This window comes from Oryctolagus cuniculus, chromosome 6 (genome assembly GCF_964237555.1).
Source record: "Oryctolagus cuniculus chromosome 6, mOryCun1.1, whole genome shotgun sequence".
Lineage (NCBI taxonomy): Eukaryota > Metazoa > Chordata > Mammalia > Lagomorpha > Leporidae > Oryctolagus > Oryctolagus cuniculus.
In genome coordinates, this window is record NC_091437.1 from 36,598,331 (window position 1) to 36,613,805 (window position 15,475).

Below are 15,475 nucleotides of genomic sequence, written 5' to 3' on the forward strand. Positions count from 1 at the left end.
ATGTTTTAATAGCCACCTTGGAAAGGAGTCAGGGCCCTTCTACCAGGTTTTCCCAAAAGGTAGCTCTGAGGCCAAGGGGGCAGTTCCAGGGAATATGTATTCCTATTGAGCTTGTCCTAGCCACAAATGTCCATGGCCATGAGTTCCCTCAAGATGTAATGAGTCCCCTCTCCTAGAGCAGTTTCTCAACCTTGGCAAGGTTGACATCTGGGAGTGTATGATTCTGTAGTCCTGTGCATTGTATTTAGTATTGTCTGTGGTCTCTACCTGTGAGATGCCAATAAAGTACCCCTTCCCATTGTGCAAGAACGTCTCAGATGTTGCCACATGTCTCCAGAGTCACAAAATCATGCTCAGTTGAGAACCCTTAGTCTAGAACTTGTCAACAGAAACCTGTGCCATCTGCTGGGAATGCTGGGGACTCCCAGGTGGGATTGGGATTAATTTACTTACTTATTTGAAAGGCAGAGTTACAGAGAGGCAGAGGTAGAGAGAGAAAGAGAGAAGAGAAGTCTTTCATCCACTGGTTCACTCCCCAAATGGCTGCAACAGCTAGAGCTGTGCAGATCCAAAGCCAGGAGTCTGAAGCTTCTTCCCATTCTCCCACATGGGTGCAGGGACCCAAGGACTTGGGCCACCTTCTACTGCTTTCCCAGGCCATAGCAGAGAGCTGGACCAGAAGTGAGCAGCTGGGACTTGAACTGGTGCCCATATGGGATGCCAGCACTGCAGGTAGCAGCTTTACCCGCTACGCCATAGCGCCAGCCCTCAAGGTAACCATTTCTTTTTTTTATTTTATTTTATTTATTTATTTATTGACAGACAGAGTTAGACAGTGAGAGAGAGAGACAGAGAGAAAGGTATTCCTTCCATTGGTTCACTCCCCAAATGGCCGCTACAGCCAGCGCGCTGTGCCGATCCAAAGCCGGAGCCAGGTGCTTCCTCCTGGTCTCCCATGCCAGTGCAGGGCCCAAGGACTTGGCCCATCCTCCACTGCCTTCCCGGGCCACAGCAGAGAGCTGTACTGGAAGAGGAGCAACCGGGACAGAATCCGGTGCCCCAACTGGGACTAGAACCCAGGGTGCCGGTGCCACAGGCAGAGGATTAGCCTAGTGAGCAGCGGTGCCGGCCAAGGTAACCATTTCTAAAATGATGTGTCTCTATAACTGCCTACTTGTATGTACTATCACAGGTATCAGAGGTAGGATATCAGGTGTCATTGTAAACAAGTGAGAGTCCTCATTGTATAGATAGGAAATACAGGCCCAGAGAAAGGAAGAGACTTGCAGGAGAAACAGAGCATGTAGAGGCAAAGTGGGACCTGGCCTCAGGACTCTCCGTCCTGGACTTTCTTCACCTCACCTCCTGGGACCCAGGCCTGGCTGCTACTTAGATCCCTGTCCCTTCCCATGAACACCAATCTCTTGTTGCCTGGAGCCCCCAGTGGTTCCTGCTGCAGGACCCTGTATTACCACTCTCAGCAAATGTGATGTCTTCATGGCCCTGTTAGTGTCAGAGTCATGCTGATTACAGTTGTGGGTGTCTTGTGGGGGTGGCAGCCAATGGGGGTTCTGCGATCACTGACATCTGGGCCGTGGAGGTATCAGGACTCCAAATAACAGGGAAGTTATTTCATAATGTCATAAATGGGAAGTTCCCAGGTCATTTATTTAACAAATATTTATTGAATACTCACTGTGTAGCAGATGTCCGAGACATAGCAGAGAGCAAATCAGACAAAGAAGCTGTCCTCATGGTGCTCACAGCCTCACAGATCACTATCAACTAATCCAGCTTCACACAGATACTGAAAGAGTTAAGCAATGAGCAGCTTTGTGATCATGAGAGAGAATGCACCATCAAACCTAAGGCAGAAATGCCTCCAGGAGGTGGGAGATATTCTTGTTAATGAGGAAGGGCCTGTCACCCTCTTATTAATTACCCCCCTCCCTACCCTCCTGGCTCCTGGGAGAGTGGGAGTAATTGCAGGGCTTTCAAGGGCCTGCCTCAAGAGATGCTGAGTGATCCTGGAATGAGGGGGGCAGGGCTGTGCAGTGTTAGATTTATGCTCACTCCAGTTGTGGGTGTCTTGTGGGGGTGGCAGCCAAGGGGGTTTCTGTGATTACTGAGATCTGGGCCTTGGAGGTCCAGGTGGATGTACCAGGACTCCAAATAACAGCCCTCAGAAAGGGCAAAAAAAAATCCTCCTCTTGGACAGCACAGGAATGGAAAGAGCAAGCTGTGAGCCCAGACTTCTGTGTCCAAGCATCAGCATTTCCAGTAGTGGACTCTGACCTCGAGAAGCAACTTCTGGGTCTCTTCCATTCTATCCAATAAATGAAGAAGACATCACTGTCTTTCTTTCACCCATTCCAGTGGAGGTCACATTATATCCTGGACACTGCCATGAGTCAAATTTGGATGCCATGAGAGCATGACCCGGTCAGGGAGGATAAGGAAAGTTTCCCTGAAGCCAATATTTTGAAAATGAGTAGGAGGTGGGAGAGTGAAGAGGAAGGAAAGATTGTGGAGGCAGTGAGAATAGCAGGTGCAGTGGCAGCCCAGTGGGAGGAACCATTACATGGTGGAGAAACTGAGGCAGGCCCACATTGTTGCTGCTCAGACAGCAAGCATATACAAGGTCCTCATGAACATTAGAGGAGAAATGAAAGCAAGGGTGCAGAGGACCCCATAAGGCAATGATGTGACAGAGTTGGGGTGCCCGCAGAGCTTAAAAACCTAGTCTTGACATCTTTGGAGCTGGACAGTCTGAGACTGCAAATGGTCCTTGGAGATGCCTGTGGCTGCTTTGTTGTGCTTGTTTGCTGTCTGATGGGCTCTAATTCTCTAATTGGGAGAAATCTGATGTCTGGCTGGGGGAGGGTTTTCAGGCCCCCACGAGACAAGAGCATGTTTTCTTTTATTTCTTTTAAGTTCTGCTGTGCATTCAGTCTTTTAACTGTCTTTGTAAAGATGCCAAATTTCTAATCTGTTTGTTATCCAAAGACTTCATTTGGGCTTCACCAGAAAATTAGGTCACTGACTTTGTGCAGCAAAATAATAGCCAGAATTCTACAAGTTTGGGACAAAACTTACACTGAAATCACAAAAGTGACAGTTGTTGGGACAGTTTGAGTTTGTCTGATCCCCAAATATGGTTCATGAGATAGATTTTGCCCTTGTCCCAAATGTCCCCAGACCTAGGAAAGGGAGGAAGATAGATTATTTTTCTCATCTATCTACATTAAATATCCACTCCACCCCCCACACACACCCCTATGCTGAGAACCTGAGACAATGACACTAGAAATGCAAGAGTTCAGGATCACATTTTAAAACAGTTTTCTGTTATCAGTTGAATATTTAACTAAAACTCCCCCAGGCAGGAAATCACTTATGAAATCCTGGACAAACCTGTCTGCTAAGGAAAGTACTATAACAAATTGTAGATCTGCCAATAATAATATGCCATCCACTGATATTTGTCAAGTATTTACTATGTGCCAAGTGCTGTGCTAAGAGTTTTAAATACTAGATCCCATTTTATCCTCAAAAGACCCGGTGAGCTAAAACCATTGATGTCTTCATCTTAAAGAATAAAGAGTTTAGAGAGTTTATGTTGCTTGGCCAAGGTTAGCTGGCTTGTCTTGCTAGGGTTTCTTTAAGGCAGTACTCTTATATCTATTACTGGAGTGCTTAGGCTATCTGGTTCAGAGCTGGTCTTCTGCATTCTGTGACTCTAGTGAAACTGCTTGTCAAATTCTGCAAGTAGGTGTGTGTCTCAAGGGAAAAGGTCTGGAACTTTGTTCAGATTTTCAGAGGTGCCTGTGACCCAGAACAAAGTGAAAAGCCAAAGTTCTGTGATAATGCAAACCTGAAATGGAGCCTGAAGGCTTGCTTTGATCACTGCACCAAACCCTTCTCTTGCATAACTGAGTCTATTTCAGATCCCAGGTTCTTTTTTTTGTTTTTTGGTTTTTCTTGTTTGTTTGTTTCGGTTCAGATGATACAAGGTCCTGGAATCAGGGGGTGTGTCTTCCTGGCACAGCTGGAGATACCATTGATATTTAGCAAAGGTCTCATTTTCCTCTGCCAATTAACTCAGAAAAGGTGCACTGAGCTAACAGATGTCAAGTGCAGTGCCTCCCGTTGGTACAGGTTGTGGCACGCCAGCCCTCACTCACAATCGACACATTGCATCAAACCACACTTTAAAAGGCACTATTGTAGTATTTGGTTGCTATAATTTCGTAGTTTAGCGTTATTACTTTAAATTGGGTCTCTCTGCTGACAGCTTAGGCTGTAGGAGTTATGCTTAAATACTTTAAATCTTATGTTTCCCCAATTCTGCTTCATAATTTTAGATTCTTCAAACATATCCTGTTCCTGTACTAAATTGATATTTCCTAAAGTCTGAATCTACTGAGCATATTTCCTTTCAGAGTACATTTTAATTTTTGATGAGCTGCCATTTTTTTTTAAGATTTTAAGGGTTACCAAACAGCCTGAATCATATGGAAAATATTTCAGTGTAGTAGTTCAGGGTTTGTATTTCTAAAGTCTGCTTCCGTCTTACTCCTCTCTGGTCACCACAAACTCAAGATGATGGGACCGTTTTCTCTCCAGTTTCATGTCACATCTACTTTGCCAGCCAATTTGTCCATGTTGGTCAGAATTAGGTCCAAAGTAGCAATTTCCCTGGTTGCTTCCTCTATTTTCTGAGAAACAAAATTGCCTGCCAGGCAAGGCGAGAACTTGTCAGATACTCAGGTGTTAGCTCGATGAGATGTTTTATTAGCCTGGACTTTTTAGGTGGCAGAAATCTGACTCAAACTATGTTAGGTAGAGGGGTTTGATGGGATCACCAAACTGAAAAGCCTCTAGAAACAGCTGGTTTCAGGGGCCTGTGAGTGTCAACAGGTGGGAAGGAGGCCATGGCCAGGCCCTGGTGGCCAGTAGTACAGAGAGGCAGCATTCCCTGCTAGGCTCTGCAGAGAAGTCCCAGAGAGATGCTGAGGGCCTGACTTTAGTCTCAGGCCCAAACTAGGGTGGGAAGATGGACAAATAGGCAAAACGTCCACACCACCTAAACTCCAATTTCCCCATCTATAGTAGAGGGATGAGGACAGGCCCCACCTCACATGGCTGCTGTGAGCATTAAATGAGCTAATGTATAGTGCCAGCTCAGCAAGAGGCCTGACACTGTTGCTTGGCCAGTCTGAGCTTATGATAGAGAGGCAGTAACAGCCATTCCCCATGGTGCAATGCACTGGTCAGTGCTTGCTATTGTCAATGCTATTATTGCTATTAAGAGCACTTAGTGTAGGGCCCAGAATATGTGCTCAGTAAATGTCAGTTATCATCATTATCTTTACTTAAGTGCTATTGTTATAAAGTGTACAGCATGAGGCCTGGCACAGGCACTCTATTAATATTAGTTATAATAATAACAGTAAGGATAAAATAATAAGAATACTTACTGCCTGACACATACCAACCCTCCCCCCTCCAATACATTGTAATTACTGTCCCTGGCAGTTATTTCCCTAAAGTTACTGGGCACCCAGTACTGGCATGCTCCTCTCCTCACCCAGCTTCAATCCTCATGGCAACTGACTTCATGGTAACCAAGTGCTTTCTTTCTTCCACCTCTTTATTAAACTTCAAGCCACTTCATCAGGTCAGCTCCAGGCAAGCCAGTTTTCCCCACTTCTCCTGGGGTGCCCTCATCACTGGGCACAAGCTCAGCCTCCCAGGAAGGTACACTGGCAACCACCCCGGCTTCTGTTCAGCAACTCCACCTGCTCAGCCGGCCCTTCGCTGGCTGTATCCTCCTCATTCACTCAGACTCTGGCTCCCAGGAGTCAGGACAAACATACCTCACCCGACCCACCCAAGTGTCTGCACGACTCCTTCTCCAAACCCAAACAAGATCCTGGCACACAGATTATGCTTTGGATTGGAGTAGGGAGATAATAATGACAGTAACTGATAGTTAAATCGTGCCTAACATAAACAGACACTGTTCTAAGCTTTACACACACACACAAACACACACACACACACACATATACTCATTAATCTTCAAAGCCAAGATAGGAAGAAGACCCTGTTATCCACCCTGTTTTACAGATGGGGAAACCAAGCCACAGAGAGGAAACTAATGTGCTGAAGACAATGCAGCTAATAAATAATAAAACCAGGACCTGAATGTCTTCAGAATATTACATTGTGGCACCATATTAGCCCTGGTTCAAGTTTGGCTGCTCCACTTCTAATCCAGCTCCCTGCTAATGAGCCTGGGAAAGTAGCAGAAAATGGTCCAACTGCTTGTGCCCCTACCAGCCACGTGGGAGACCCTGGTAGAGTTCTAGGCTCCTGGCTCCTGGCTGCAATTCCCAGCCCTGTCCGTAGCGGCCATTCAGGCAGTGAACCAGCAGATGCAAGATCAATCTCTATCTCTCTGTCTCTATTTCTCTCTCCCTCTCTGTCATTCTGCCTTTCAAATACATAAATGAATCTGTTTTTAAAAAAGAATATTATATTAAATCATCGGTGCCTGAGAAATGGTGAAGATTTGCGAACATCCAAGGTGATGATGGTGATAATGACATTATTATGTGACTAATTCAATAGCAGTGCTTGCTCTTCTCCCTCCTGCTGAGTTTGAAGCCCTTAGTAACAAAGGAAGAAGACAGTCTCCTGTGGTCCACAGAAGCAGTTCACCTGCTGGGGAGAGTGGGGTTGCGGTTTTATTTTTATTATTGAGGTGAAACTCACAGAACATAAAACCAACCATTGTAAAGTGTACTATTTAGTAACTTTTAGTACAGTCACAATATTGTGCAACCACAACCTCTATCTTGTCCTAAAACATTTTCATCACTCTCAAAGGAAACCTTGTACCCATTAAGCAGTATCTGCCAGTTCCTCCCTCCCCCAGTCCCTGGAAACCACCAATCTGTACTCTATCTCTATAGATTTGCCTATTTTGGCAATTTCATATAAATGGAATCATTCAGTTTTTGTTCTGTTGTAGCTGGCTTCCTTCCCTGAATACATTTTCTGAGTTCATCTGTGTCATAGTGTGTATCTGTATATCACTCCTATTTAACGCTTAATAATATTCTATTGTAGAGAGAAGCCACATTTATCTACCTGGGTGGGGATTTTAAACAAACCAGGCCAAGCCCTTGCTAATCTATGTCACAAAGGTAGTGCTGTTGTCATGAAGGCAGACTTGAGAAACGTACCCCGCTATGGTCCAGAAAAAAATCTAGAGAAGAAACCTGCTATAAGAGAACCCCTGGGTAGAATCAGGGCCCAAAACCTCAAAAGCTCACATCACTGAATGACAAGTCCAGGAGTCAGACAGCAAGATTCCTGGCAACCTGCAGTGCCTAAAAATATTCAGATTCCAACATGTTTAAAATCACAGTGCTGACCCAACAGAACATTGGGCTGCCTTCAGCCACTGCTGTGTTTCTTTTTTTTTTTTTTTTTTTTTTTTTTTTTTTTTTTTTTTGACAGGCAGAGTGGACAGTGAGAGAGAGAAAGGTCTTCCTTTGCCGTTGGTTCACCCTCCAATGGCCGCCGCGGCCGGCGCACTGCGGCCGGCGCACCGCGCTGATCCGATGGCAGGAGCCAGGAGCCAGGTGCTTTTCCTGGTCTCCCATGGGGTGCAGGGCCCAAGCACCCGGGCCATCCTCCACTGCACTCCCTGGCCACAGCAGAGGGCTGGCCTGGAAGAGGGGCAACCGGGACAGAATCCGGCGCCCCGACCGGGACTAGAACCCGGTGTGCCGGCGCCGCTAGGCGGAGGATTAGCCTAGTGAGCCGCGGCGGCGGCCCTGCCTTCAGCCACTGCTGTGTTTCTAACCCTCAGCTGGGAGTTCTGGAAGATTATGGCACCAGCTCTAGCTTTGACATTTTTTTTTAAAGGCATTGGCAAATTGAATTTCAAGGTCCAGCAGAGAAGTTCATGGGTCCCCAAAGAACAAATCAGTCCCAAACATTACAGGTGTGGTATGTGCCATAGCCAGTCAGAGAAAAGGCTGCTGACTCTACTAGGGATTTGAACAGCCTTTATTCCCAGTTGGTGGACAGTACTGGAGAGTCAGATCTATATCTCTGAGTGAGATGGTATGGAAATAGCTAATCCCTCATTCCCAAAACCTTTGCAGCAGGTTTCAACTGCAGAACTAAGACTTGTGAGCAACATTCTTAGAGGACAAGAGCATGTGACTATGGGATGGACGCCGTTTTGAAGGCAATATGAGCTGGTGCCACGGCTCAATAGGCTAATCCTCCACCTTGCGGCGCTGGCACACCGGGTTCTAGTCCCGGTCGGGGCACCAGATTCTGTCCCGGTTGCCCCTCTTCCAGGCCAGCTCTCTGCTATGGCCCAGGAGTGCAGAGGAGGATAGCCCAAGTGCTTGGGCCCTGCACCCCATGGGAGACCAGGATAAGTACCTGGCTCCTGCCTTCGGATCAGCGCGGTGCGCCGGCGGTGGCGGCCATTGGAGGGTGAACCAACGGCAAAGGAAGACCTTTCTCTCTGTCTCTCTCTCTCACGGTCCACTCTGCCTGTCAAAAAAAAAAAAAAAAAAAAAAAAAAGGAAGAAGAAGGCAATATGAAATAAAGAGAGATTTGAGGTTTAAAAAAAAAAGAGCATGTGACTCATGGAAACAGGAGCCTAACAAGCAAAAGACATTGTATTCTTTAAAGAAGTTAGAGTTGCATCTTGTAAAATGGGTATCTTTTTCCCATGACATAACAAGGAAACAAATTTGGAGTATAATCTAGAATTTAACCCTGAGATTCTCAAATTTAGTGTTATTGACTCTCCTAGGATTCCTAGGCCTCACCTCCATGACGTTATCTTCAGGGACTTCCTAAGAAGGAACCAGGAGTCTATATTATACCAGACTGCAGGACAAGAGGTCCACAGGTCACGCTAAACAAACCCCAATCTAATGAATTGTCTTATAGACAATGGAATTGTAGCTATCAGAGTCTAGATTGTACCACTTGTCCAAATTTCTGAGCCCATCTTAGAGAATTCAACTAGCCTAAGAGAATTCATGTTCCTTTTATTCATTTGTTCACTAAATTAATATTTATTGAGAATCTGCATTTTTTGCAGATAATTTGCACTGAAGATGGATGTGAATCCCTCTCTTCACAGAATCCGCATTCTTACTGGGGTTATTAGATAGAGGCAAATAATTATTTTCGCTATACAGAGAAGAAGGTGGAAACAGAATCCCAAAGGACTGTGAGGGATGGCCAAAGAACTTTAGTGTAACTATGTGATGAGTCGCCTCCACAGTATCCCTTCCGTGCAGTCATCTACCCAGTATGTACCTAAAGACTTCTGAGGACCGGGAGTTCACTCTCAATTGAATAAGGGCTATTAATCTGGAAACTTCCACCCTTTAGTCCTAGTTCTCCTTTGTAAGACCTGCAAAGAAAATGAATGCTTCTTCCCATAGAGAGTCATTAAAATATTCAAAACCAGTCTCTCTATTCTGTTCAGTCTTCTTCAGAGTGAAAACCCTGGTTTAGGGTCTAATTTTTAGTTCCCTCCTTCTTCTGATTACCATCCTCCTCCACTACATTCTATCTTGCTTGTTTGTTTGTTTGTTTGTTTGAAAATGTAAAGTTAGGGGCCAGCGCTGTGGCACAGTGGGTTAAAGCCCTGGCTTGAAGCGCTGGCATCCCATATGGGCGCCGGTTCTAGTCCCGGCTGCTCCACTTCCAATCCAGCTCTCTGCTATGGCCTGGGATAGCAGTAGAAGATGGTCCAAGTCCTTGGGTCCCTGCACCCACGTGGGAGACCCAGAAGAAGCTCCTGGCTCCTGATTCCTGGTTCCTGGCTTCGGATCGGCACAGCTCTGGCTGTTGCGGCCATCTGGGGAGTGAACCAGCGATGGAAGACCTCTCTCTCTGTCTCTAAGTCTCTCTAACTCTGTCTTTCAAATAAATAAAATAAATTTTTTAAAAAAAGAATGCAAAGTTAGGACTCAACCAGTCACTCATGCATTTCCTTATGAAACACACATAGCCCATTGTTGCTGGCTCTGGGGATAAAGTCCACAAAAGAGAATAACCACCACCTTCCCTCTTGATGTTATCTTTCTATCAATGTCATTGTTGAGCTATTGGCCAAGGGCACAAATTAAGCAGACCATAATTTCATAGGGGTCTTTCCTCTGAAAAATGAACAGATCACCTTTTCCTATCTTCACTTATCTAAACTTATTGATAGCTACCAACAAATTACTTTCTGACCTTCTTTAACTTGAATGATATACTACCAACTCCCAAACTTCTGATTTTTTTCATTTCTAACTATGATTTCTTTTTTTTATTCTTACCTACCTCCTTTAATTTCACATATAAACATGTTTTCCTGTGTTCAGAATGCAGAAGTATACCTCAGTTTTATTTCAAAACTGATAGTTCAATGTCATGAATCAAAAATCGACACCATCTAGTCAGCTCCCCTGTATTACAAATCATTTCCCCTCACAAGGAAGTCTATCCCCTATACCTTTCCTATACGTCTTTTACTGAATCTCATGTCCTCCTCAGAGCTCTGTGTCCACCTTGTCTATTTCCTGCAGTGACCTATAACATATGTTTCCTGTCAGAGCCACAGTGGTAAACAACTCCCGGTTGAATCAGAAGCAGCACGGAGAGGAACCGGAAATGCTAATAACTCCAGAGAGCAAGGATCCTGACCCACAGCTTGGTAGTAGACACATCTATGATTGCTAAATCAAGCCACAGGCCCAGAGTCCCTCTACTGGGCTCTGAGAGTCACTGCATTTTTCTTTAGAAGATAACCCATTTTGAATAGTAAGCAACACCCAAGAATGTCAGCAGACAAGAATCAAAGATTCCCACTTTATAAAAGACAAAGTCAGCCCTAGAACTAAAATCTTAGGGTTAAAAATAATCTCCAAGAAATCCAAACCCCACTTCTTTGTTAATCAGATAAAGAAATTGGGACACAGGAGAGGATACATTAGGGGCCAGGCAGAGACGAGAACCCAGGGCTCATGACTTCAGAACCATCCTCACACCTCTCTTCCAGGTCTCACTCTTTAGCCTTATACAACCCCCCATTCCTTAGCCATAATCCAGTCCTAAGGGTATAGGCAACACACTGTAATGGAAAATATATCCTAGAAACAAAGTCACACAAACAAATGCCATCTGGGTGCTCAGGAATCCAGCCATTTGCTGGCTGCTTTCCTTTTAGGGCTGGTTACGAAAGGAATGGCTCCAGCAGGATAATATGTTCCTATTTTTCCTTCTAATCCAGGCCACCTGTCCCTTCTTTGGGGAATGTGTAATATTTGAGGCTTCTTATCAACATGTGACCAGCCACCTGTTGCTCATGCCTTTCCAAATTGGCCTAGGGGGTTTGGGGCCGGTCAACTGGACCCCCAGAGGAAATAAAATGTGGGCATTAGCAGCATACTAAATTTGAAGAGTCTAGAGTCTCTGAGGAATTAGCACATCAAGACGGTGCTCCCAACAGAATGTATAGTGTGACACCGCCTCCCCCTTAAATGTGATAGATAGCACTGATGGACTGTCAGGCTCTTTGAAGAGAAAGAAGGCTGGAGTCCACCACAGTCTGTCATTTTCTTTCACCCCTGCTGCCATTCAATCATTCAACAAATATTTATTGACCACCTGCTATGTGTCACTCACTGCCAGTCGTCCACTCATCTGTTTGCCCCACAAATATGTATGGACCTCGGCTATGAGCAAAGTCCCATACTGGATGCTATGGGAGATAGAGCAATGCTCCTTGCCAGAAGGGTCCCTTAATTTAGTTGGGGTGATAAATCTACAAGCTACTGTGTTTACAGCTGTGTATTGGGAGAGGGATAAAAGGAGTATGGATCACCAAGGACAGAGAAGTCACTCCCAGCTCTCAGGTAAGGTTTGCAAGACAATGTTTTGTGAGACCTGACCCTTGAGGACTGGATAGGATTTGGACACACAGAAAAGGTATGTGACTGGCCAAGTTGGTGCACCAGTGAGAGGTTCTAGCAGGGAGCTAGGGAAGCCAAGGAGGTCCTCCTGACTGATGTGTAGGAACATGTTCTGCCTTGGGAATAAGTGGAGGTGGGGATGGGGAGAGATTCCAAATACTGGTAGGTTCAAAAGTCTGAACCTTCATTATTTTCCTGGCCCCTTAGGTTCTGAGGTGTGGCACCCCATCTGCAAACAGGCAGCCCGGGCAGAGAAGAAGTTAAAGGTAAGCAAGCTAGTCATGACGCCAGACCAGCACTCCTGCATGGCTACTTTTATCATAGTTGGGGAGCTCTGCTCTTGTACAGAATCTGCATTTCTTCATGTGCACATTCTAAGCTTATGCCTGTATCCCTGGCTTTTCTTAATAACATCTGTCTCATGTAGTTTTTGAGGGGACTGAGACATTGAATGTGAAAGCACTTTGAAAACTGCAAATCACTATATTCATGTGAGCTTTCTGGAACAATGGCATAATCCTATCAAGGCTGACCAAGATGGAGGTCTCTCTGAAGAGCTCCTGCCAGGATTTTCCCTGAGCCAAAGGAATTTATTAATAACAACTGTTAATATGGTCACATTGACAATTTACAAAGCATTTTCACAGCCACTGATGAGGCAATGAAGTTTACCTCAGCCTTGCCTACAATAAAGCCAGATCTAAAGAGGGCATGATTTGCCCACAGTAAAGCAGCCAGGCAGAAGCACACCAGGGTCCCCAGGCTCACAGCAGGCCAGCTGAGGTCCTAGTCCTCCTGTTACTGAGCTGTGACAAACTCCAGGAAGGCCTGAGAATCTGGGCTGCTATGGTGCAGGGCTCCCAGGCTGCAGGGAGAGCACAGCTCCTAGGTCATTGATGCTGTGGATGGGTTGAGAGAGAACAGCACTTTGTGATCCCCAACATGCCCTAACACTCTGCTTCTGGATCTCAACTTGGCTCCTTGGGACTCTCTTACCTGCTGGAGCCTACCCAGGTGAAAATACACATGCACACTTCCTGACCAGATAATGAAATGGGTCTCCTTTGCCCATCTCATCCACCCAATGTGAATTTTATGAAAAAGCTGAGCAATGTTTTGAGCCACAAAATTTTTTCCCTATTTCTTTCAAGGTTTCTCCCCTTAAATATGTGAGAAGACCTAATTTTCCTTTTCTGCGGCAGTGCTTCCTCTTTAGTGGCATTTCCAAACTTCAGTCATTCTTATATCCCTGATGCTTTTTGCTGTATCTGTGTTACCAACCTGTGTCACTATATACTGAATACTTTGTCTTTAAACCAACTCTATGCCTTTTATTAATGTAAACATACTGAAAAACAACATACTGTATCACCAAGTATAAACCAATAATACTTGCTATAAATATAAGGTACCCTGAGAATTAATTTAACGACCTTGCAAAAATTCTAGCTAGTATGTTGCCTGCACTATCTTTGTAAAAAAGGGGAAATCAGCAATTGTTGACACAGTTGTTGAATTGCGTTAGCGCCAAATTGAGAGTTTCCCCTCAATCTAATCAAAAGGGGTGAAATAAAATGCTACACTTCACTCTCATTCTATGACTCGGTATTATCAAATGTTCTACTTGAATTCATCTTTCCAAGGCTGCCATTAGCTCGGGATCCACAGTTTGGGACATATTGTTGCACAGCCCTAGTTAGAATATTTGGAATACAGTGTGAGCTGTCTAAGAGGAAATCATGCAGTCCTGAGGCTCAGCCCCTTTCTTTTATAGACCAGGAACCCAAGATCCCTCAAATCACATATTTCTCTAGTGGTCCTTGATTTCCTATCCATTGGCATTTTTACCACCACTCTCTTAGATACTCTGAGATTGGCATCATGCTGTTCTGCTAAAGATGTTAGACATTCATCATCCATGCCATGGTTCAGAGACACATTTGTTAAGCTTATCACATAAGACGGTATCAATTTGCAAGGGATATACCATAAAGAATCAGCATATTGTGCAATGACATGAAGCTTAACCTGATTCTACATTTTGAATAAGCAAACTGCTAAGGAATGAATACTAACCAGTTTTGTTTGCTTAAAATAAATAAAGTAAATGCATTGTTGGATGTGATAACCCAAAATGAAAAGTTTTAAGAATAACTTCCTATTTTAAATGCTAGCTGTAAATATATAGAAAATAAATACATTTTCCTTCCAACATCCTAAAGTCCTGAGAATTCTCAGTCTCATATACACACTGATTGTGGGGAGCAACTGGGAGCAACTCGGACTAGACTGTTACTGGAATTAAGACTTATTCTATGCATCTGCTCTCCCACAATATAGCACTGGGAGAGGAGGAAATAGCTTCTACACAGCTGCCTCCAGTTCAACCAATAAACTGTAGGAATCTGCTCCTGATTGGAGGAGAGCAGCATACTCTGTGGGTAGCAGAGTTGGGATTGGTGGAAGAGGACTATAAAGGAGGAGAGAGACAACATGCACCAGGAACATCTAAGAGGAACACCTGTGCAGCCCCCGAGAGAGCCGGCCGGCGGTGTGCCGCTCCCCTGCGGAAGTGGGGAAAGTGGCTAGGGGGAACCACCCTTCCACGGAGGTGGGAGGGACGGTAGCCAACCCGGGAAGAACCAGCAGCAAACCCGGGGAGGGCCGAGCAGACGAAAGAACAGCGCAGGGTCCTGTGTCGTTCCTCCACGAAGAGGGGGAGCGAAACTGATGATGATTAAAAAGGCAGAGAATAGGGCAAAGGACAGCAATATCCAGAGTGGACTTGCAGAGTATTGCTAATGTTCTCTGAAAAGCTGAATTCTTCTACCCCTCTCTCCCAATCCCCCCAACCTAGTCCAGGATACAGCTTCTCACCTCTTCTGTCTTCATCTCTCCCACAGCATAGACGGACATCTGAAACTTCCATCTCACCCCCTGGATCCAGCATCGGGTCACCCAACCGAGTCATCTGCGTATGTATCCCCCATCTGCCACTGAAAGGCCTTTCTTACCCCTGTCCTTGTACCTAGAGAGTTTCTATGGATGGGAGGGCAGTAAGTTTTTCATCTAACTGATATTTGGTACCTGACTCCGTGCCAGGTCCCAAGGATACAGTTGGGCATAGGGAGTACACTGACCCTGCCCTCAGGAAGCACACAGGCAAATAAATCCAGAGATACAAGGGTAACATAGAGATCTGTGGAGCACAAGAAAGAGGGCAGAATGATAGCAAGTGCCTTTGCTGAGTTCTGAAACCAAGCAAGGTACCTCCTTTTCCCATCCCTTAACTGAGACTTACGTGAAAGCTGGGGCAAAATTTAAAACTGGGGGGTTGGTTGAGCAAGCATTTGGTAGAATATCCTTGTGGCAGTAATAGTGTGTGATAAAGAGGCAAAAAGGAGAAAGAAGCCATATGCATATGGAAACATGGCCATAAGAGATTTTAAAACATAAAGAA

At 45.1% G+C, this 15,475-nt stretch overlaps 1 protein-coding gene across 11 annotated transcripts in view; it reads left to right on the forward strand.

The window, feature by feature from the left end:
- ABLIM3 (actin binding LIM protein family member 3) overlaps positions 1–15,475 on the forward strand; it is a 122,454-nt gene that overhangs the window by 80,176 nt on the left and 26,803 nt on the right. For all 11 annotated transcript variants that reach the window (XM_070076286.1, XM_070076291.1, XM_070076293.1 and 8 more), the window contains 2 exons: positions 12,223–12,281; positions 14,919–14,990. In XM_070076286.1, the coding sequence (XP_069932387.1) occupies positions 12,223–12,281; positions 14,919–14,990 (131 nt within the window). The remainder of the gene's footprint in view (positions 1–12,222; positions 12,282–14,918; positions 14,991–15,475) is intronic.